At 36.9% G+C, this 23,580-nt stretch overlaps 1 protein-coding gene across 1 annotated transcript; it reads left to right on the top strand.

The window, feature by feature from the left end:
- Nucleotides 1-293: 293 nt before the first annotated feature.
- Nucleotides 294-22,858, top strand: LOC141905834 (heat shock protein 105 kDa-like). Its single transcript, XM_074794892.1, has 19 exons — nucleotides 294-594; nucleotides 4,304-4,502; nucleotides 4,582-4,704; nucleotides 4,791-4,890; nucleotides 4,972-5,105; nucleotides 5,177-5,421; nucleotides 5,571-5,647; nucleotides 6,829-6,980; nucleotides 8,063-8,166; nucleotides 8,278-8,408; nucleotides 10,347-10,477; nucleotides 10,563-10,712; nucleotides 12,385-12,459; nucleotides 12,540-12,659; nucleotides 12,851-12,976; nucleotides 18,487-18,594; nucleotides 18,692-18,811; nucleotides 21,780-21,941; nucleotides 22,019-22,858. Exons 1-19 carry the CDS (start codon nucleotides 488-490, stop codon nucleotides 22,205-22,207), a joined length of 2,553 nt encoding a protein of 850 aa, XP_074650993.1. The 5' UTR covers nucleotides 294-487; the 3' UTR covers nucleotides 22,208-22,858.
- Nucleotides 22,859-23,580: the final 722 nt, after the last annotated feature.

Below are 23,580 nucleotides of genomic sequence, written 5' to 3' on the forward strand. Positions count from 1 at the left end.
TGAACCATTATCAATGAAATTAATATGTCACTCCATTCGACCAATCAGCATTTAATTCCCTACAGTCGAGCAAAACGAAACACGTGTTTCGCAAAGCACTTTTGTTACATACTAATAATCACGTCTCACAAGTTACAATAACCTTGAATGAACGGAGTTTTTTTAAGTGGGCTTCGTTTATTATTTATGAAAACAGAAACATTTTATTGATTCCATTCCGGAGTAGGTAGTCCTAGTCTCGGTCCGGTATTCCCTTCCAACCGGAAATTGAGTCGACGCCATTTTCTCTTGTTTTCACGTGTGTTCCAGAAATTTCACCGGTTTTCCAAACGCCATCGTAATTATTTAAAGGACTTTGACGTCTTTGGGCTACCTTTAAGCTCGTCAGCTTCTAAAACCTCGTGATATCTCGAATCCCACTCGATTTATAAGCGTGCGTGGGTCGTCTTAAACGTCAAAATTCGCTTAATTGTTTGAAATTGAAATCATGTCGGTGGTCGGGTTTGATCTCGGGACACAGAATTGTTATATTGCTGTAGCTCGAGGAGGAGGCATTGAAACTATCGCTAATGAATACAGTGATCGCTGTACCCCGTAAGTATATATGTAGCATAGGCCTACTAGACCTAGGCTTATAGTTTATTGAGTGTAGTGTTATCTTAAAGTAGGCATGAATGTGCCAGCAGCAGTGGCACTGGCAGTGCCTGTGTGTATCAAATGGGGCGTTTTGGCTTTGCCTTTGGCCATTGTTGATACTGGAAAAATAATTGATAATCCATGCACTACCGACATGTATTCCTGTTCGCCCTCATCCACCATCTATCTATGAAATTGCCCAAGATTTGGGACAGCTGATTTCTCAGCAATCTTAGGTATTCAGTTATACAGAGCGTGAATCATCCTCGCCATCAGTTTGGCATACTTCCCGTTTATTTGTAAGAGTCGATTTTGTAGCCAGATATAATCGATAATAATGATATTAAAACAGTGCTAATTTTGTCGCAAAATCATCTAGAATTGTTCTCATATTTCAGGATAAGAAATGATACTTCGGAACAATTTTAGGCACTCGTCACCTGTGTTCGGCTGTCCTCAGTTTTGCAGCTAGCTTAGTAAACAGAAGTAGGCCTAATGATAAGGGGGTTTCTTTACTTGATTTGCTCTCTTTTTGACGTTGTATTGATCATCGATCATGCTTGTGCTTGTTTTACTAGAAAAGAATTTATATTTGTTTTTAATATGGAAAGATTACTTCCACTGTGGGTGAAAAACGATTCTTTTAAAAGTACGTACAATTAAGATTCAACACCCCAAATTTTGTCGCGACCCTTTGGTCCAAATAAGTCTATTTTAGGATATACACTAGACTACCATACAATCATGGATAAGATATCTAAGCCACTATGATACAGGCCCTAGACCTAAGCATAGTCGATTATAGAAATAGACTGGCTGTAATTTAGGGCCGGTAATTTACCACTAGTTGTGAATTGTTTGTATTCAGATTATGAATAAATGTGACACTTTCACTTCTTAATTCTTTATTCTAATCCCTCTTAATCATAGAGTGTAAGTAAAATCTGACAGCTTCTTCTGATAATATGATTTAAAGTTAATTTCTATCTACGATAGAGTTAGCTAGGTCTATATCAGAATCCATGGATAGTCATTATGAGATGAAAATGTGCCACATCAGATTAAGATTTTATCAACAATAATTTATAAATGTCAAAATACAAATGTTTGCGGTGATTTTCATAATATTGATAAAACACCCTGTCCGTGTTATAAGAATATAGGCCTATGATAAGGCTAAAAAAATTGATATCTTGTTTCTCCGCTCTGCTGAGATTTAAAGTTTACCTGGCCGACGGCCTATCTACCCTATACATTATTTTTTTTAAAATCGTGATCGATTTTACCATAAAAGACCTGGCCGCTATAGAAATGAACTGTTTACAAATTTTATCATATTTTACAAAAATGAGCCGGCCGCTGTATATATATATATATATATCCAGAGAACCTTTCAAGACTCACATATGCAAACCAAAACTGCTGTGACTTTGACTACGTATATTGTTTAAAACAGTACTGTTACATTCAAGGTTATTTAGCCTATGTAGTTTTAGATGAATGAAATGAGGAATTGTACCACGCTTTGTATAGTTGTAGGCCTAGTGAAGAAGTTTAGACACAGCAATCAGACTGCTGTCTCATTGGAATTCTTTGTCATTAAATCAGTAATTACGCTTAATTACTCAAATAACTATTGATCAAGCTCCATTGCTAGGCCTCTGTTCGTGGTTATTTTAGTGTCTGGATCTACAGGGTTTGAATGATGGTAGAATAGCCACTCACAGACGTGGGTTTGAATAAACTTGTTTTTCCAGGTTTGGATTTTATTTAGGCCTACTTCTGTATTTTGTTTGCAACTATTTCATTATAAGGACCTTTAAAATAGACCCACTACTTCTGCATTTTTGATGACATGAATTATGATTCATATTTTCATTAGAAAAAAAAAGATGGTAGGAATAGTTATGTCGGGTATATCAAAAATGAATGAATGGTGGCTGAAATTTTGATAAAAGTCTCATACTGTTTCTCATACTGTTGTGGAGGAGCCATGTCCCTGATCTAAAATCAGTTATGAGAAGACAAATAGTATTTGAACGTTAGCTAGGTTTAAGTACGAATTTTCGCTACTAGCAGGGGTGGATCCAGCTTACCTACCTTCCAAGCCTTCCGGATGGCAATATGAATTTCCAAAATGCCCTTTTAAAATCAAAGTAGTAGATTTTTGTGAAAAAATCAATCTTTCATTTGAGAAGATTGGTGAGGACAGATAGAAAGGGGCACCATATCCAATTAAAAAGGCACATAAAGTAAAAAGAACAAATAAAAGGGCACTGTGTAATGGGCTGATACAGTGACAATCTTTTTAAAAGGGTACAAATTCTGGAAGATCTCAAGACTAAGAGCACTTTTTACCGGTCAACTCTAGGTGCCCAAGATACGTAAAAGGGGCATCATATATCCAATTGAAAAGGCATGTAAAGTAAAAAGAACAATGAAAAGGGCACTTTTTCTGGGCCGATACTGTGAAAAATATTTTTGAAATGGGCTAAAAAAAAACTCAGAGAATTTAATCTTATAATTCCACTTTGATCTTTAGTGTTTTAAGCTACTGGGAACCTCTCAAATTTCATCTCAGGACCTCAATTTTTCAAATTTTCTCAGGGGAGAACCCCCAAACCCCCCACCTTTGGAAGGTAGTTTAAAATAGCCCCTGGATTTGCCCCAGACTAGTGCATTGTAGCTCCATTAGATAATTGTTAAGACCTACCTGATGAAGCTACCCATCACTAGTCGCTAAAGTATGTCAGGCTAAATTTCCATCAACATTTCCCTTAATTAATTATGAATGAAAGTAATTAACAACAAATTTATCTTAAGGCTTGGTTACAGTTGGTGAAAATCAGTTCAAAGTTCATAAAACCAGTGTTAGTTTAAGCACATTAGAGAAATGGAAAGTTAGGTTTTAAGGGTGTTTTTATTGTATTCAAGTATCTAGTGAACATTTCTATTGAACGTTGTGCAAAGCAAATAAGGGAAATTTTCCAGTCCTAGAAAAACTGCAAAATCTGAAAAGTGCTAAAATTGTGTAAATATCACATCAGTGTATAGAGTTTATCGATTCTTTAGTAATTATTGTGTTTTATTAGGCCTAGTTGTTTCTTTGATAGTAATATTGGCCCCTGTGGTACTGTTGTTAGAGTAATATCAGTATAAGTTACTGATGTTTGATTAGGAGGAAATAGTATTGTTTTAGCATGTAGTGGAAATGATCACACATCCAGGCTAAAAGTGACATGTAAGAAGCTTTGATATAGCAAATCTGCCCAGTTGAAATATATATAGATAATATATAAACATTATTTACGAAGATTGATTGTCCAGTCAAGTGACCTAAAAGTGACCCTTCAATTCTTTATCGCCCTTTGATTTGTGTTTATTTCAGATTTTTGAAATGGTACTTTATGATAGCCATATCAATGCATTCATGTGAATTTAAACCCAATTTTTTCTAAAAGTTATAAAAGTTCTAATGCACTTTTCAAATTTTTCGTCATCAACCCTAGTATCTATTCAACGTAGAATGAATTACTTGTATTTATTTTCAGGGAATTTAAAGCCAATCTTTTCCTATAAGTTATAGTTCTAATGCACTTCTCAAATTTTTGTTCATCAACCCTAGTATCTATTCAATGTAGAAAGAATTACTTGTATTTATTTTCAGGGCATTTGCCTCATTTGGGGAAAAGCGTCGTCAATTGGGAATTTCAGCAAAAAATCAACAAGTGACAAATTTGAAGAATACAGTTTATGGCTTTAAACGATTGTTAGCTCACAAATATAACAATGTCCACGTGCAAAATGAAAAACAGAATTTTATGTACGATATTGTTCCAATGGAAAATGGTGATGCTGGTATCAAGGTATATTCCTCTTCAATACTGAAAAACAAGATTCTGTCTTTTTGCATTGTGTGTTAAATTACTTGAAAATGCATTTCAGGTGCAATACTTGGGCGACACACAAATTTTAAGTCCACAACAAGTAACAGCAATGATTCTGACGAAATTAAAGAATATCAGCGAAATGAATCTTAAAACTAAAGTTGTTGATTGTGTAATTTCAGTGAGTACCAGTATTGACTTATCTTACGGATCTTAGAGTTTTCATTCTCAAATCTGTAAGAGGTTTTCAATTGTATATTTTGATAGGTTCCGCTGTTTTATACTGATGTAGAAAGGAGATGTGTTTTAGACGCTGCTCAAATGGCTGGATTAAACTGTTTAAGATTATTGAATGACACTACTGCGGGTAAGTGAACTAATTAAACATCAATGAATCAATCCTGGCCAGGAAACTTATGTCTCCTATTTAATTGATGTTTTTAATTAGCTGCTTTGGCATATGGTATTTATAAACAAGATCACCCAGAACCAGAAGCAAAACCCAGGCATGTAGTATTTGTTGATATGGGAAATTCATCTTTGCAAACTGCGGCTTGTGCGTTCAATAAAGGCAAATTGAAGGTAAGTTTCAGAAAGCTAAGAAACACTCTTAAGTTGTCATTCTCTGATTGGATAATTGACAAATATTTCAGGTCCTTGCAACTGCATCAGATCCCGATTTGGGAGGGCGAGATTTCGATCGTTTGATTACAACGAAAATGGTGGAGGATTTTAAAACGAAGTATAAAATCGATGCCCGGACGAAACCTAAAGCTTTAGTACGACTTCAAACTGAATGTGAAAAACTGAAAAAACTAATGAGTGCAAATGCTACAAAGATTCCAGTAAATATCGAATGTTTTATGAATGACATTGATGTCAGCGGTAAAATGGATAGGTAAGCATATCTGATCCCTCATTTGTACAGAAGACTTGGCTTAGTAATCAGTAGGTCAGAAACATTTGAATTTAGCAGAGCCTACTGTATCAAAATGATTCTATTCTGGCAGCTCGAGATATTCATTCCTTACTAATGTATTATTGTAGAGCTGAAATGGAAAGTTTAGCGGCTCCACTGTTTGATAGAATTGAGACTGTTTTAAGAGAAGTGATTGCATCAGCAAGTAAGTTATGATTTATATTGTAATGTTATACAGTAAATCATTCCACGCTCAGACTTATGACTATCATGATCCACTTAAACTGTTCTCGGTTAAAATTTGGCTCTTGAGTTAGAAACTATCGATATGAACTAATTCTAACCCAAATTCAAACTTAACCAATTAGTGCGAAACTGGGTTCAGATAATTAATGGGCTACCTGCAAAACCAGCTATCCCGCCCGATGGCTTGACGAGCAGTAGGTCGTCCGTTTTCAAAATTGGACTAGATTTTTAGTCTCCTGAATCGATATATTATCAAAGCACCCACCAAATTAATTAAACTGATAAAACATCAAACAGGGATGAGAATTCCCCGCGGATCTGCGGTTTCCCGAGGATTTCGGTATTGAAAAATATCAATTTTCCAAATAGTCCAAAAATGATGTTAAAGTATAGGGGGTGATGATCTTACTCAATTGGTCCGGCGCGATCGGTAGTCAGGTGAACCGTAAAAGCGGTCAGCGCCTGTTTTACATATCGTCGCGTATCGCATTTCAATGCATATTCATTGCAACACTGATTTATTATCTACTACGATGAATGTGTATGTATTTTATCGATCGGTTGCAGACACGCGCGGCAGCGATAGTAATGTATATAGGCCTACTTAATGTTGCCGCGTGTGTGTGGCGAATGCCTTCAGATATTATAGAGCATTCATCGGCGCATTTAACTGCAATAATTCAGGGCTCGACCCGTAATGCATGAGATGCTGAATGTCATCGAATGAGGATGTGCCACATTGTAACTTGCCATTACCTTCCAACATTTAATAGTCGTTCATGGGTTCAAGATTGCTCTAAGTGCTCGGAAAACGCTTTTAATTTCTGAGATTTTCTTGGGGGAGGAAAATAGCTTCGCGCCTTTGGCGCTCGCTAGTGCTGACGGCCTAGCCGTCAGCTGGTTCGTGTGTGTAACTCAAGAAAGAACTGACAGAATTGACAGACTTATGCGTATGTCCGAGTTTAGCGTATCTGGCTTATCAATCCTCTATTGTAAATTTTAAACCTGTCTATATTTTAACTTTTTGGTTTATTGATTGTAGAACTAAGACTTTATTCTTCGTTCATGATGCATTGCGAAGTTCTACCTCGTAATAACGATGGAATATGAGATTATTGTTATGATTATTGAATATTTCAGAGTTAAGAGTTGATGATATTGAAGCTATTGAAATAATTGGAGGTTCAACTCGAATTCCAGCAGTGAAATCTGTAGTCACTAAAGTGTTCGGTAAAGAACCTAGTACTACATTAAATGCTGACGAGGCAGTGGCACGTGGTTGTGCTCTACAGGTAGAGATATTAATATATGCCCTAGCCTTTTTTTACCCCACTGAGGACTTAAGTCCCAGCGGGCTATTGCGTTCACTTTTCGTCTGTCGTCCGTCTGTCCGTCCATAGACGGAATCCAGTTATTATGGGAAGTTTTGAACACGCTTCAATGTAATGTCTTTATATTTGGGTTACACATGTATCTACCCATGACACATCTTCAGCCCAAAAACGCCCTGTCAGAGGCTTTGATCAATTATCTTAATCTTTCATATCTTTCAAGAAAAATTGGGTCAATCAGACTCAAGATGGCCGTCCTGCGACCTTTTTTGTGCACAAAAATGTCTATTATGGCCTGAATTCTGAGTCCTGTAGCATCCTACTGGTTTGCCATTTTACATTGAAGTTTGTGGTGGCTATTCTATGGAAAGGGATCTTCAATACCTGAGACTGGTATTTTTGATCAGCCAATTATCACGCAATTGGCGGCCATCTTTGTGTCATCAGTACTCATTCGTAGGTGGAAAAAAAGTTTTTCCACATTAGATTGATACCTAAGCATATTTTGTTACCACAGTCCATTGGAAAGTTGAAGCTCATAACATCTTTTATGATTGTGGTGAGTTTAAGATCATTGGTTTTGTATATGGCCACTAGGGGGCATTCAATAATACAATAACTTAGTATTTCGACATTATATTCGTACCTATGCATATTTTGTTACTACAATCGATTGCATAGTTGTAGTTCATTACATGCTCCATGATTGTGCTGAGTTTCAAGGTCATTAGTTATCTTGTATGGTCACCAGGGGGCGTTGAATAGTAGGATAACTAAGTGTTTCCATATTTTATTGGTAGCGAGGCATATATTGTTATCACAATCAATTGTAAAATTGTAGCACCTGACATGTTCTATGATTGTGGTGAGTTTCAAGGTCATTGGTTTTTGTATATTGTCACCAGGGGACGTTGTATATTGAAATTGTCAGATTGCAGAAGCATTTGAAACCACTTTCCAAGTGAGCATGGTGTCCCTGGACCCCTTTCATCAGCAGAAGTAATCACTTGTACATGCATTATACATTTGTTCTCATATTTCAGTGTGCGATATTGAGTCCTACGTTCAGAGTCCGTGATTTTAGTATAACTGATTGTCAACCCTTCCCTATTACTCTCTCATGGCAGGGTACTATTGATGAAAACAGGTAAATTGAAATGATAGAACCTCTGCTTCCTCGAAAAGATTGATTGAATAGTAATTAAAACTTATTATTGATATATTTGTGTGATAAGAATTATTATTGATATATTTGCAGTGAAATGGAAGTGTTTTCTAAGAGTCACGCTGTTCCATTCTCCAAAATGTTATCTTTCTACCGGAAAGAAGATTTTGTTTTGAATGCAAGATACGCTGAGGACATTCCTTCTAGAGAAGATAAATCTATAGGTTTGTATACATTTCCCACTCTTGTATCACCAGGAGACAGGACCGGATCAGATTTCTGGGTAATCGAACATTTGCTATGCTTTAATCATTTATGGTCCACCTATACATGAATGTATGTAAAATATGATGTTTCATACAGAAATCTCAGAAACTGGTCAGAAATTATCCGGATTCAGTGGGATCTGCTGTATTTAAAACTAGCAAAATACCTGTCCGCGGGATGGGTTAGATACGCGGTATAGCTACCAGAGTACTTCACAGGAGATTTGCCAAAATATCATCAGCGGCGGATTCAGGATTTCAGATGCAGGGGTGCACACAGCGAAGTGTTGGGTCGAGGCGTTCCCCCTAAAGTTCTTTTGAATAAGATGCGCCTGAGACGCATCTTGGGCACGGTTTGAGTGCATTACTTTTTCAACTCGTAAATTGAATAGCGATTTCACACTTCTACCCAGGGAAACCAAAAATCAAGAGATTGAGAGGTGGTGCACATACTCAAACTGCACCCCTGGATCCGTTGCTCTGGAAATAATTGCCGTTTCATAATTCTGAAATGAGCACCTTCTCCCGCTGAATATGGAGTATCGCCCTAACATGTAATAATTCGTAAGACCTTTTGTAAAACCTTACAAAATATCGATATTGATTGTACACCATGTCAATATCAGACTGTCACTTAAATACAGTTCCGTGATTAATTTGAAAATTTGAATTATGTAGGCCTATAATAATGCCTTTATTCTCCAGGCCAATCTCCTTTATGGAAAATCATATATTTTCAGAAAGCCTCTTCTAATTTTTTCCAAATTCATATATTCTAAGTCTTATTATCTCCCATAGAATTATCCCTGTATACACTGTCAGGTCTGCAGCCAGGGTTGGGATGCGTCGTGTGCGAACGCCGTAGTTTAGGTCCACTTGTAGTTTATATCGCATCCCCCCCACATAAATGATATTCCCGGGGGCTACCAGTCGGTGGATGCATTGGATGCGCACTGACGTATCGAAAAGCATTGTCCAGAAATATATCTAAAGTTTATCCCATTGGCGTGAAATAGATTCTAAAAATGTCAAAACCTACTATTTCAAAGCCTACCCATATGAAAGTCGTAATTCAAGGAAGAAAAATAAATTCAAAGAGAAAGAATTCATCACTGAGACAGGTTAATAGTATAACTGTTTCAGACCCCTCGCTGTTACCTATCTCCTACAGTGAAGTATAACCCAGTTCACACATTCGGACCACAGAAATGTAAACAGTTTACACATCTCTATGCATAGACCAAGATCATCTTCAGGCATCTCTGCCATCCCACCGAGACATGGAGCCTCATGCAGTCTGTTCACGAAACTAATTATTCGGTAATCAGATTTTTAAACCCCCCCATTTTGCTATTCAGGGGACAGTACTGCCCTCATTTTGTGGCTACGAACCGTCTCCTCATCCTCATCTTTAAACTGATGTCTCATTTATCCATGTAACTACCACCAATTTTGAACCTATACCTTGCAAAGAATTTGTCCTAGCCTCTTATATATATAGATGAGGAATATAGTCTTCGCTGGAATTGATGTTTAGATAAGAAATGATTGGTGAAATTGCCTTCATAAATTGCAGTGTTTTTCATGGTCACAAATTCGGGGCTGTTTAAGATATAACCATTTTATTCAGATCATCTTGGATCATCAAAACTAATCCAGTTTGTGAGAAATCCAGATTTAACATATTCTGCATGCATTTATGCATAGGTGAACTGTAACTGATATCTGGACTAGATCTAAATCCCAACAGATCCAATGAAGCAGGTTTGACAAGTATCTATTCTCTTTGTGGCAAAGAGAGGATAGTATTCATACAAACCCCCTGTCGCTTCTAGCAACCATTTGCCAGCTTATCAATTGTTGTACATTGTACATGTACTGCTTTGATGATTTCAGGGAGTTTTTTGATAAAGAATGTTGTTCCACAAGTAGATGGAGAAAGTTCAAAAGTGAAGGTTAAAGTAAGAGTAAATTCGCATGGCATTTTCACGGTGTCGTCTGCTTCACTCATTGAGAAATTACCCGAGGTTTGTTCCTACCTGAATAGTTCCATAACTACTCTAAAATAGAAACCGATGAGCTATGTGATATATATGAAATATATGATTGCAGACCAAAGAGGAACCGATGGAAGAAGACAAAACAGAAACATCTAACGGAGACTCGACAGCAGTAAATCCTGCTTCTACTGAGAATGGACCACAAAATACAGATGAACCAATGAAAAGTAATAGTGATACAACTGATAAAAAAACTGAAGAGGTTTGTTCAAGTCAGCAATTAGTATCTCTGCTCGAGTAGAAATAATACAGTGATACATGTATCTGAAATGGATGCTCTATACAGCATTGAGCAATGGTCCTAGTTGAATGGGTCTGACTAGTCCTGAGGCCTTGTCCTATTCCACTTAAGTTTTTGGCATTGGTTGACTTGATACCAATGCTAGTCGAATGGATCGAAAGTCTGTAGTTGAAAAAAACACTGTCGCTTTTCATTTTCATAGTAAATACCATTCACATAAAATGTTAGACACTGATGAAAATTAACTCATTATTTCCTAGGCCTACAAGATAGCGTCGCAAGATTTTGATTGAATGGTCCAAAACATTATCGAAATTTTTGCTTGTTAGTTATGTGGTAGATGAGAAGGGGTTGAGCAATCGCGTAGTGATACATTCCTACGTGTATTGCAGTAGCAATGAAATGAATAGACTAGTCAGATCAATAAAGAATCCCTTAATTAAAGACTTACATGTTTAGTGAAGACCATATTGTCATTTACTAATTTATTTCAGACGATAGATGCAATATAACTTCCAAATTTGACCATTTGAATTCTATGATTTGATGAATATTTCATCGAAACCCAAGCGAGTGCCATCGACACACGGGCGCTATTTCTAGCTGAAAGCACTGATAACCAGCCACAAAAGATATATGCAGTAGTTATCTTAGCTTGTATATAATTTCATTGCAAAATCGTTATCTAATCCAATTTTGATGTGAAAACTCCGATTTTTGGAGCCCAATTTCCTATTGCGGCGACACATCGTCAGTGGCAGTGGTTTTTTGGCGGAGCGGTAATTGTGCGTGGAAACGTGAACCCCTAGCTAGTCCACTTGATTATTATTTGATGAACTCGACATCAACTCGATTGAAGGACCGATGATAAAAAATTCATAAAATCATTTCTGTCGAATAGACAGAACCACAAAAAGTACATGTGATCGAGTCCCCAACGAACTGCAATTGAGCGAAAACGCATAGCCCACTACATGCAGTTTTAATGGGCTCTATCAGAAGGACAGGTCACCCTGCGGTGTCAGGCTGGACTGCCATGCTAAAACTTTATCACCTGCCAAGAATTGGTGTCCTTCAATCAATTGACCCATTCGAAGCATATATCCAAAATATGTCTGCAACAGAAAACAACGAATCAAATTTTTTTCTTGAATATGCTTATCACAACTTTGAAAATCTTTGGGCTTAATTTAGATTATGCTGAAACACTTATGGTTGTCATGTATATTTGTAATATTTAGAGTTCAGGAAAGACAGCATTGATACTTGATGAATAAAACTACCGGTATGATGTCCCCCAGCCGGGGGCTCTAGTTCATTTTGTTTGGAACTTCTGATTTTCTCAAAGTCTCAAGATCATTTGACCTCTTGAATTATTTCATCCAAAGTTATTATTGGCAAATGATTGCCTCATTCATCAGGCATACAACTTTCTCCATTTATGATTCAACCAAGTCTTGGGGCTGATATTCAAATCCATCACATAGGTGACCATTCGTTACATGTAGTAGATCACCAAGTTCGTGTAAGGTAATTTAGTTCTTGGTCGCTGAGTTTTGTCGAAACAATAAGCGGTCCGATCAGGTTTCTAAAACTAAACCTCATTAAAGCCCACTGTTATTAATGGTTTTAGAGTCAGATGGACGACACTGCGCAGCCAGGTGAACAAAATAATGCAGGAAGTAACACAGAAAAAACTGATAAGAAGGTAAGTTGACAAGAATGGCATGTAACAATTATTTCTGTCAAACGTTTGTAAAAGATGATAAGTATTTCATGATTTTTCAGGATAACAAAAAGGAGAGCCCGAAGAAATCGAAGAATAAATATAAAAGTATCGATTTACTAATTGAATCGATGGTGCCACAACTGACGCCCAAAGATTTGAACCTCTTGATTGAAAAAGAGGTAATTATTGCTACAGAAAAGCCTTGCACTCAAGTTCATAAAAATCTTGCATACAGAACAGATGCTTATGCACAGATTCACTGGTCCCTGAAGTGTGTTAAACTAACTTGTGCAGTAATAGATACTGCAGACCTCTCTTCAGTAATTATGTATTTGTTCAGTTTTAAGAATGTTTGTTCGTTCATTTTTAGAATCAGATGATAATGCAAGATAAACTGGAAAAAGAGAGAGAAGATGCAAAAAATAATGTAGAGGAATATGTTTATGATATGAGAGATAAACTGAGCACAGTGTACGAGAATTATATCACTGATGAGGTTAGTTCCCTTCTCTTTCACCTCATCCCTCCCTCACCCCCCTCAATTCATACAATCCACCTGTCGAACCATCTATTGTTAATGGCATTTGATATCTACTGAGAAAGGCGATATCATTCTCGCTTTTGGAGATTGGTAAAAGATTTATGACAATATCTGAATGACGCAGCCTCAAAAACATGATAAGAAAACTTTGTGAGGTATGATCAATTTCATCAAAGACTAGACAGTAAAGGTGATAAATTCTCCCAGGATGGATTGAGATGATGTGAATTTTTCACATGATAGATGTTCAATTCTAAGATAAGTCAAAATCACCGTTGGTTCATTGTTTCTTGTTGCTATGTCTTCCTCGCAGCTGTGATTTAAAATGAATTTCAATAATCGGTGCATCAAATGTCTGAATTATGCGTTATCAGCGAATATACCGTCAGTGAGTGAGTGCATTGTGATTCATGCAGTGTTAAATGTCAAGTGTTTGGAAAGTGTTTACCAGGTTTTTTTATCTCTGACAGTCGATTTTGAGTGGTAGAAGAATTTGAATCTCACAACGAAAATTCCTTTACATGAATGTTGTTTGTTTAAAATCGTACGACTGTATTTTAAATTTCCCAAACAAACCATAGGTGGTGTGATTTCAAAAGTTTTAATATCGACTCAAATAATTCAAAAATTATAAATTGCACAATTGGGAATTATAGACATGCTTCTTAGTTTTGAAAAAAGTGCCATTTGGTTTTCATTCATTGACAATAGATAAAACATTATTTGACTACTATGGGAACTAGACAACATGGTGTCTTCTAATCTATATTCAAGTGTCCGAGCTTACCATAATCTATGGTAATCTCAGTTTAGTTTGTGATATCAAATATTGATAGGGATTTGATATTGACTTGTGGTTGGTGTTATTGTTTCTATGCTCGATGTTTGTTGTCAAAGACATATCTTAGTTTTAAGGAGGTTCGTTCGATGAACATCTTTATGTGGTCGATTTGCCAGTGCAGTGATTATGTTATTTTCTATTTTGTTGATGGGCGTTTTTGTTAAGTCAGAATTTTTTCCAAATTCTCAAAGAAAACTTACCTTAAGGTTACGTCAGATGTAATGGTTAGTCAGTAGCATAGTTTTTGTTGTGTCCTCTTGAAAAGATGTTTTACGAGCTGTTAGCACAACATCACTCATTACATCACACGTCACGTTGCCAAATGATTTATGCAGGCTTAATATAGATGAATTGGAAAGTGATTGAACTCTATTGAGTTATATTTTAAGTAGCACGTTATAGTAGAATAAGCATGAAGTAAAACGCGATCATTTGGTACTGATTTATTCTGACCCTTTGCGAGGAACCTTGCAATGTCGGGATGTGAAGTCTTAATTGAATCGATGCCACAAAACTTATGCCAGTAAACATTTAATTACTTGTTTTTCATTGTCTCAAAATTATTTGTGAATTATGAAGTATGTGTGAAGAGTGATTGTGAGTGGCTAAAACGACGATCACGGTGAGATGAGACTTTTGAATATTCAAAATTTTATTTCGATAAGGGTGTCCCATCAACACGACACATTAACGAGTTATCCTGTTATACAGATACACAAAAAATGAATATCCTCTTGTTGAGTTTCTCTTTCCTTAAAAAAAAACGTTCCCAACGGTGGAAATGCTGCACTTTCACCCCATGAATTCTGATTCAGTTTTGATTCTATTTTTGAGAATTATGTCAATAAATGATTGTGAATAGTTTGACCTTCTATCTATTAGTTAGAATTACTTGTTTTTCATTGTCTCAAAATTATTTGTGAATTATGAAGTATGTGTGAAGAGTGATTGTGAGTGGCTAAAACGACGATCACGGTGAGATGAGACTTTTGAATATTCAAAATTTTATTTCGATAAGGGTGTCCCATCAACACGACACATTAACGAGTTATCCTGTTATACAGATACACAAAAAATGAATATCCTCTTGTTGAGTTTCTCTTTCCTTAAAAAAAAACGTTCCCAACGGTGGAAATGCTGCACTTTCACCCCATGAATTCTGATTCAGTTTTGATTCTATTTTTGAGAGTTATGTCAATAAATGATTGTGAATAGTTTGACCTTCTATCTATTAGTTAGTGTTTATCAACCTTATCTGTTTGCTTACCTCTTTCAATCTATTCTATTCATTCGTTTATCTCGAGTTTGAGCTATGTATCCGAATCAACCAGACAATTCCGTTAAAATTCAAAATTTGACACTTTATTTGACACCTTATATGTTTGATTATTCGTTGTTATAGTCAAACGTGGTTAGTGAAGTCCATATTGTGGTTGACTGACTGATTTTCAACGATGGATGCAAAATAACTTTTAAAAAATTCGATAAAAATTCCACGGAACCCTATTCGAACATTTTTATTGCCATTTGGTGTACAGTAAAATTCCTTTTGATTTCCTTGTAATATGAAATACATTTATCGCCATATATAGTACTGTGTCAGAAAATGGTCTGCATTTTTTACCTTCATTGTAGTAATTCATTGACTTCATGTTGATTTTTTGGTCGAATATCGAATATCTATCGAATTGTAGAGAAACGAAAAATGTCGGTAAAATGCCTGGTACATATTTAACCAGGGTACCAATGAGTCAATTTTTAGCCCACCTGGGACTTCTCTTATTAGGGTTTTCTGTTACATCACAGAAAACCCTATTGAGATTCGCGTGTTTCTTATTATTATTATTTTATGTCACACTATTTTCACTAAAAGAACTAAGGCTTTGTTACCTTGCCGCTGTTGTCGATACAATCCGTATGATATCGTTCAGCTCACTGAGATCTACAAATACTCCGCGTGTTTTTTCATGAATCATCGTTACAAAAGCACTGTCGGGCCGTAAACATTGAAAATTTAGCCCCATTCAATGGGGCGACATGTTTTTCGAGTCATCATCCCGAAATCAACCCGAAGGCCGATTGTCACTTCGATTATCAATTCTAGTTTAAATGAACTAATTTATTGCCACAGACTTCACATTCAGCCGCGGTCTTCAAACAGTAATTTTAACAATAGCCCATTTTCCTCATCAAATCATATTACAGATACACTGGAAATTTACTACTTTAGATTTTAAAAGCACTTTCAAGCCGTAAACATCGACGAATCGACGTGTGTCACTACATCGTCGTTCCGGGGATCAGCTGCGAGTTTCTCCTCATCATGAGAATCAAATCGAGTACAAATTAATTTGATACTACCAGTGATTTGGCTGCGGGTTTCAAGGAGTTAGTTTAATAATACCTATTTTTCTTTACCAAATTAACCGTGTATTTACTAAGATAAATCTTTAGTGTACCGGGGAGTCGTAGGCCTAAACTAAACACGCCGAAGATATAGCGGAGAAAAGCTGTTATGTCGACGAGGTATCAAAATAAAAGAATATATTACTTTATTCGGCCGCGGGCTTCAACCTCTATATCAATACCATCAATTCTCTATATTTCCTACAGTACATACCGATCATTGTCAAATGCACAAGGTATTTACTAAATACAAGTATATAAAACACTCTTATCCGTATGTTGGACTCACACTTGACATTCGGAGTAAGCGTTCGCTGTGGGGGAAAGGAGATCGTTCGCTGTGTCGCTTGAAGTGTTAAACGAGTTTTACTCGACCTTAAGGCTTTAGGCCTACCGGTACTGACATTTACTGTCTCAAACAAACACAGTATAAATGTTGCGTTTATTAACGGACTCATTGGATTGAACTTCAAAACAAAATTTACGATATTTAGGAGTGTTGTTATTCAATAGGCCTACGACAAATCAGTCCGGATGTTAGGCCTACGCATATACATAGGCTTACATAGGCTAGTAGCCTCTACTAGGTTAAAGCTAAGTTCACTGTATAGGAGGAACCAGATTTATTAAAATGCATTTTAATTAGTGATTAACTGGTTCTGACTTGCAACGATCAATCGCAATTATCTATTTCATTGGCAAAAATGAAGATTTGTTTTGAAAATTTCGTCTGAGCAGACAGCTTTATAAGCCAGACTTTTCATTTGAGTTTTTTCATCATAAATGAAACTGGTATTTCATTAATTCCTAATGAGTTTAGGCGGGCGTAGGTCAGCTTTGCGACGGCTTGTGACTCACTGCGACGCCATTGACTGCGACTGCCAGCGACGATTGTGTCACAACGACTCATCGACCTACGCTCCCTTGCGAAGGGTTGCGACTGTCAGCAACGCCAGTTTCAAGGAGTCACACGTGTTCTACTTTCTGCGACGCGACACGACTGTCACAACCGACCTACGCGCTCTTGCGACTGGCAGAAACTAGTTGCACACAATCGTATCGCAACCGACTTGCACCGAAACTTGCGATGCAACGCGAGGATCGCATCGCGTCACAAGGCCGACCTACGTCCGGCTTTAAGTTACTGCGGAGCCCCAGAAATATCTTTTTTTTCGTTCAAATGACCTTTCGCTTGAAAATTCTTTCGTCGAAACAAAATTTATTTCGTTCCAACCAATAATATTCTTTTCGATAGTACCAATTCGAAAAATCGTTAGAACAAAGTTGAACAAACTTTTTTTTCCAAACAAAATGTTTTTCGTTCGAACAATCGTTCGATCGAACAGAATCGTTTTAATTTGAACAGAATTTTCTTGTCAGAACATTAAGTTTTTCGTTCGAACAAGTATATTGTAAAAAGTTTTTTCTCCGAACCAAAAGTATTAAGTATTTCGTTCAATCGAACAGAATTGTTTTCATTCAAACATTCGGTCGAAAAAATTGTTTTTGCTCAACCAAATTTTTTTGCCGGGACAAAAAGTTTTTCATTTCAACAATTACATAGCTTTTCATTCGAACACATTTTTTGTCTGAATGAAGAAAGTTTTGGTTCAAAAAAAGCGTATTGTTCAACCAAACTGAATTGTTTCCACTCGAACACGATTTTTCTTGTCGGAACATTAAGTTTTTGGTCGAACAGCGTGTTAAGTTCGTTTTGGAAATTTACTCGGCCTGGTATATTTTGGATTACTGTATGTCATTTGTCAGGACATTGAACAGAAGACGACCTAGGATACTGCCTTGCGTGACTCCACTAGTTAGACCGACTTATTCCAAAATGAGGCGTTCCGTTGATTTCGACTACAAGTTTTCGTTCAGAGATAACTGCTGAGCCATTTGGGTGACCTATCATTGATACTGTTTCCTAATAGCCTGTTTAGTTAGTAATGGCTGATGTTGTGCCTTATCAAATGCTTTGTCGAAATCCACCGTTGAACAGGATTCTAAGACTGTGCAGAAAACCCGTTATCGCTGCTTTGCAGCTATATTCTAACATTTGATTTTGCAACATATTAGCAGAGCTCACCATATATGCACTTTTTTGGATAACTCTGCGATTAATTGCTGGTTCAATGCCACAAACTTATTTTTACGTCTGATTGAATGCAAATATCAACAATCAACTCAATGAACACTATAATTATGTGATTATTTTCAGCTAAAAGCCAAGTTTATAAAGCAATTGGAAGATACAGAGGAATGGCTCTATGATGATGGCTCAGATCAAAAAAAAAATGTTTATATCGAAAAGTTAGCCGAAATGAAGGTAAAATTTGACCTTGGTTCAAGTCAGCTATGTCTAATTATTACGGTATTTTATTCATGCCATTACATACGTATTTTGCGAATTGATATTTTTATAGAAAAAAGGAGATCCAGTATGTATGAGATACTATGAGTGGCAGGAACAGCCAGCAGCATTTCAGGATCTCGGTCGGTCATTACAGATGATTCAAAAAGCGGTTGATTTATATGACACAAAAGTAAGTCCCAGTTGAAATTAGGTCCTAGGGCTCATTCTAAAAAACGTATTAACATATTTGTGCTAACACCAATGTAATGATTGTGGCACAGTATGCAAAATGGCCACGTGAGCTAAGGGTTGCCGAAAATTCTGATGAGCCCCATGGATGTTGTATATACTACCTACATAACTTACTGCTGCTACGCTTCAGTGAATTTTTGGGATATTGGGTTTATTCAATATCCGAAATAATCGGTGGGTGGGCGAGCAGAGAGTTATCTCGGCAGATTTTTAATGCCCTCATTTACGTGGGCTGGGGCGTCGGAAATTTTGTATCGCTGGGATCAGGGAATGACTCACTAGTTAGTCAACAGCCATCACCTTGTGGTTTCGTTTCAATAAATAATATTGTATAAAAATTTGTATTGTATGATTTCTTTGATTATCTACGGTGTGTTAATAGAAAATGGCTTAATTATACAATGAATTCGTTTTGAGTTCATATTGAGTGCCTTGAAGAAAAATGAAAATTCCTTTAATTCACTTATCCGCCAGGCTTGATTGTCGGTCAGAATTGCAGACGTCTCGATGGTGGCGGATAACTGGGAGTTGACTGTGTCTACCCCAGACACATCTGTGGCTCAAAAATTGGGCGTTTTTGTTTGGCAAATCAACAGTTCATTGAGCTGATTTTATGGCTGCCGATATTTTCTGTCTCTCGATTGGTACCAATGGCTTTCAAGCAACCTGTCCCGTCAGGCCCTTTGTAAGTTTTTCTGTGAAATTGTAACAACGCAGCCACACACATGTGTAAAAGGCATTCTTTGAACTCCGTTGCCAGTCCTGAATCAATCTTCACTAAAACGTCTCTCTGGAAGACTTTTCTAGTCAGCGAATATATGTGGTGAACTTTTAAGCGAGCGTATTTTCTTGGAAATTTTAATATGTGAATCTTAGGAGAACTGAACGTGTTTACAGGACCTTATGATCCTCTTGTTTTGGACTAGACCGCCACAGGGTGCCTTTGGGGGTGGGGCCCATATTTCTTAGCTCTTGCGTATAAAACTGCAATGACCTCGATTGGGGGCATCGTCTCTACGAGCGAATGTGATTTGCTGTTTTTGGGATATAGGGGGAATTCTGGTGCTACTAAAATGATTATGGGAAAGCCATTAATGGCGAATGTTTCATTGGACAAGGTTCTGTATATGCGCGAATTTTAAATGCTCATTGCTGGTGGGAATATAACTATTTCACATATCACCAAAGGTATTGTTTCATTTTAATACCCGGTGATTGTGTTGATTGAGATTGAAGTGGAGCGAACGTTCACTACACAAGGCCTCCACATGCGCGGGAGCGCTAACATTAGACTGTTGCACACACAAACACACGCTCATACAGACTACTATATGGTGATGCTGTAACGCTGCTTGGCGCGTGCACGTTTGGTATGATAACAGGCTGAATAATCGTCGCAGCAGAAGATGAGCGCTGTGTTTTCTGTTTGATAGAATTTGTTATAAATTGTAATTTCTTGTGACCTGAAAATACTAAGCAGCAAACTAGAGGTATAGGTTGAGGTCTGAATACTGTAGTGGTAAATTCGAGGATTTAAAACGATCTAATACTACGCCCCGGTGTTTTGGCTTCCGCGGCCATACATTGGAAGAGGTTTTGTTTCCAAGACTCAGTATTCAGCCACCCTCTGATATGTGACATCATATGAATTTTATTTGAATATTTTTTCATATTGTGAAAAATATTTCTTTGAAAATATAGAATAGTTTCCCTGCCGCGCCTACCTGTACCCTATGAAATTTTGGGCGTAGACCATAAAAAAATATTTATCTATGGTCTTATTTGACTGCAAAATAATTCTTTAAGAAAGATAAAATACAATGTAAACTTCTAGAACTTAGAAGTCACGAATTAAAAAGATTTTTCAAGCAATGCCCTTACTCCAAACAACCGCTAGCTTTCAAGGTAAACCACACTTTGCCCATGGGTAATTTATTATCTATGTTGATCCGTGTTGATCCTTAAAGAATAGTCCTGAGAGTAACTTTCAGTTAGCTCTTGGTGTCACAAATTGTAACCACTGGATATACACAACTGATATTTTGTCATTGAGAGAGAAATAGGGGTTGGAATTAACATGGAAAGTTTCGTCTATCAGCTCTAAGCCATCTGGAAGTACTGAGAGAAATTGTGCAAAATTTCAATGAATTTTCCCCCATTCTACTTATTGATGCTTGAACTTATTTCCTGATAATGGCATCACTGAGAAAGCCCTCCTGGTTGGAGTTCTGAAGCACCGATCAACTGTCAGACTGATCGACTGTCTTGAGGTTTCATATGTATCCTTCTGGGTTCATCATCACAAGAAAATTTGTCTCAGTAGGCACGTAGATGACCGATTTGTTCCAAAAAAGGTCATTTTAGGTCATTACTCTTTGGCCCCAGATTCTTTATGGCTGAAGCTAGAGAAGCTTGTCAAGAGATCTTTAGCATAGACAGACAGGTTTTTGGATCAGCCAATTTTTCACATAATCAATGGCCATCTCAGTTTTCATCAGTTCTAGTTTATATCCGGAGAATGTTTTTTAGGAGGGAAATATCGACATATTCCGACTTATAGTCTCGATATCCAATGATTGTTAGTACTGTTAATGGATACATCACACATGGAATTGAGATTACCAAGTGTATTGTTCTCACCAACTGGGGAGTTAGATAATGAAATGTATTGAGTATTACAATTTGTATTGCCTAATGCTTATTTTGTGAGCACAATTAATAGCAAAGTTGTAGATCATGGCATGTTCTAATGACCGTAGTGATTTTAGAGGTTATTTGTTTCTACAGTCAGGGGCAAGTAGCATCACCGGTACCTCAATTGCAGTGGTTGGATGTTCAAATTGTAGCTTAGGTTTCGAATCATTTTGGTAATCAGTTTCATACGTAAATTTTCCGTTTGGTTTTAGGATGAAAAATATAATCATATAGAATCAGGTGAAATTGATAAAGTGAGAAAGTGGTTGGAGGAGCGACAGAAATGGTATGAAGAAAATATGAATAAATCAGCGGGAAAAAAGAAAACCGATGATCCGATAGTCAAGGTTACACAAATCAGGGATAAAGTCAAGGTTTGTTATCAAAAGTATTGAGTGAACGTTTAGTTATTCATTTCGCGAATCTATGACATTTTTTTTTCTATTCATAGGAATTGGAAACACTGTGTAATCCAATATTAAACACACCTAAACCAAAAGTTGAACCCCCGAAAGAAGAGAAAAAACCAGACGTAAAATCCACTGAGGAGGCAAAGAATGATGGGGATTCGATGGAGACAGAACCAGCATCAGGAGATGCAGCTCCAGATAAACCTACAGAACCTATGGATTTAGATTAACAAACAGTTAAAGCTATCAACTGAATTAGGATTAAATAATATGACAACATAGTTACACAATCATTGAACAAAATAAATCCAGAAGCAGCATTTGTCATAATCAATTTCTGCTAGGCTTATTGTGTATTTAGTGTAATTAGCGCATGAATGTACATGTATACCATACTATACAATCAGCCTTTGGCATGTGACTCCTCGTTACAGTGTATTATAGTATCCCCTACACCATATGATTACTTGATCTGAATCAATGGTTTCCAGCGACGGATCCAGACTTTGGTAAATGTAAAATGTACCACGGTCGAGATATTGGGTACCATTTTAAATGCAGATAGATCACGGAAGTTTTTCCATCCAATTTTTTACCACTCACTAGAATTGATAACGCTATAATTTAAGTAAGGCATACCCCTGAAAGCTGCTACAAGACTGTATCAGCAAGATGTTTAGCCCAGAATGCATCAGTTATGAGGGGTGGAAAAGAAATAGAGGATGATTTGTTTCTGTGCCCCTTTCTTTTGCTACTATGGTCAGAAGTCACCCTTGGATCCGCCCCTGGTTTCATTGTATTTTCTGTATTTTAATCAATTTCGTGCATACCTTATTGATCTGTTTAATCCGGGGAATAAATTATTTTTCTCTGCTCAGCAACTAGGATTTTATGTGCTTTATTTTCGTGGAAAGGAAAACTTGGCACAGTTCAAATACACTTGGCTTCTATGTACATATACAGTGCATTGTACTTTATTATTAATCTGTCAGCCTCTGAATCTTAAATCCATATTGAAGTAAATGTTCAGTAGTGGATAGTCTTTATGCTTGTATCTGCCGTAGACACATCTTCACTAAAAAAGTTGGCCAAAACCGAATCGAAATGTCATGATAAGACATTGTTGATAAATTGGAGCAAGCAAAAATTTTAGAATCTGTACAGTAAAACTTGTGGGGGAAAGTGTAGTGTTCAAATGTGGATAGAATAGCCATGAAATCAATGATTGTGCAGAGTCCTAACTTCATTGCCTTCGTTGGCCAGGGCGTTGAATACACTCATACAGTGCTGCAGTCTTTTCGGAACTTTTGGTAACCGATTTTAAGTTGGGGCTCCAGTCCCAACTGGCTATTGTGTTCACTTTTCATCTGTCTTTTGTCCATCTTCGATAATCTTGATATTTCGTGTACACATGTATCCACCCTAGACACATTTGCACACCTGGCCCTATCAGATTCAAGATGGCCAACTGGTGGCCTTTGTTGTTCACCCAAATCGACACTTTTTACACATTAGGTTTTTAAGGCAAAGTTTGAAGATGCCTTGACGACCAATTTCCTTGATGTTTTATATCCATATGTATCCTCTAAGGCGTATGATCATC

This window comes from Tubulanus polymorphus, chromosome 5 (assembly GCF_964204645.1).
Source record: "Tubulanus polymorphus chromosome 5, tnTubPoly1.2, whole genome shotgun sequence".
Taxonomy (NCBI): domain Eukaryota; kingdom Metazoa; phylum Nemertea; class Palaeonemertea; order Tubulaniformes; family Tubulanidae; genus Tubulanus; species Tubulanus polymorphus.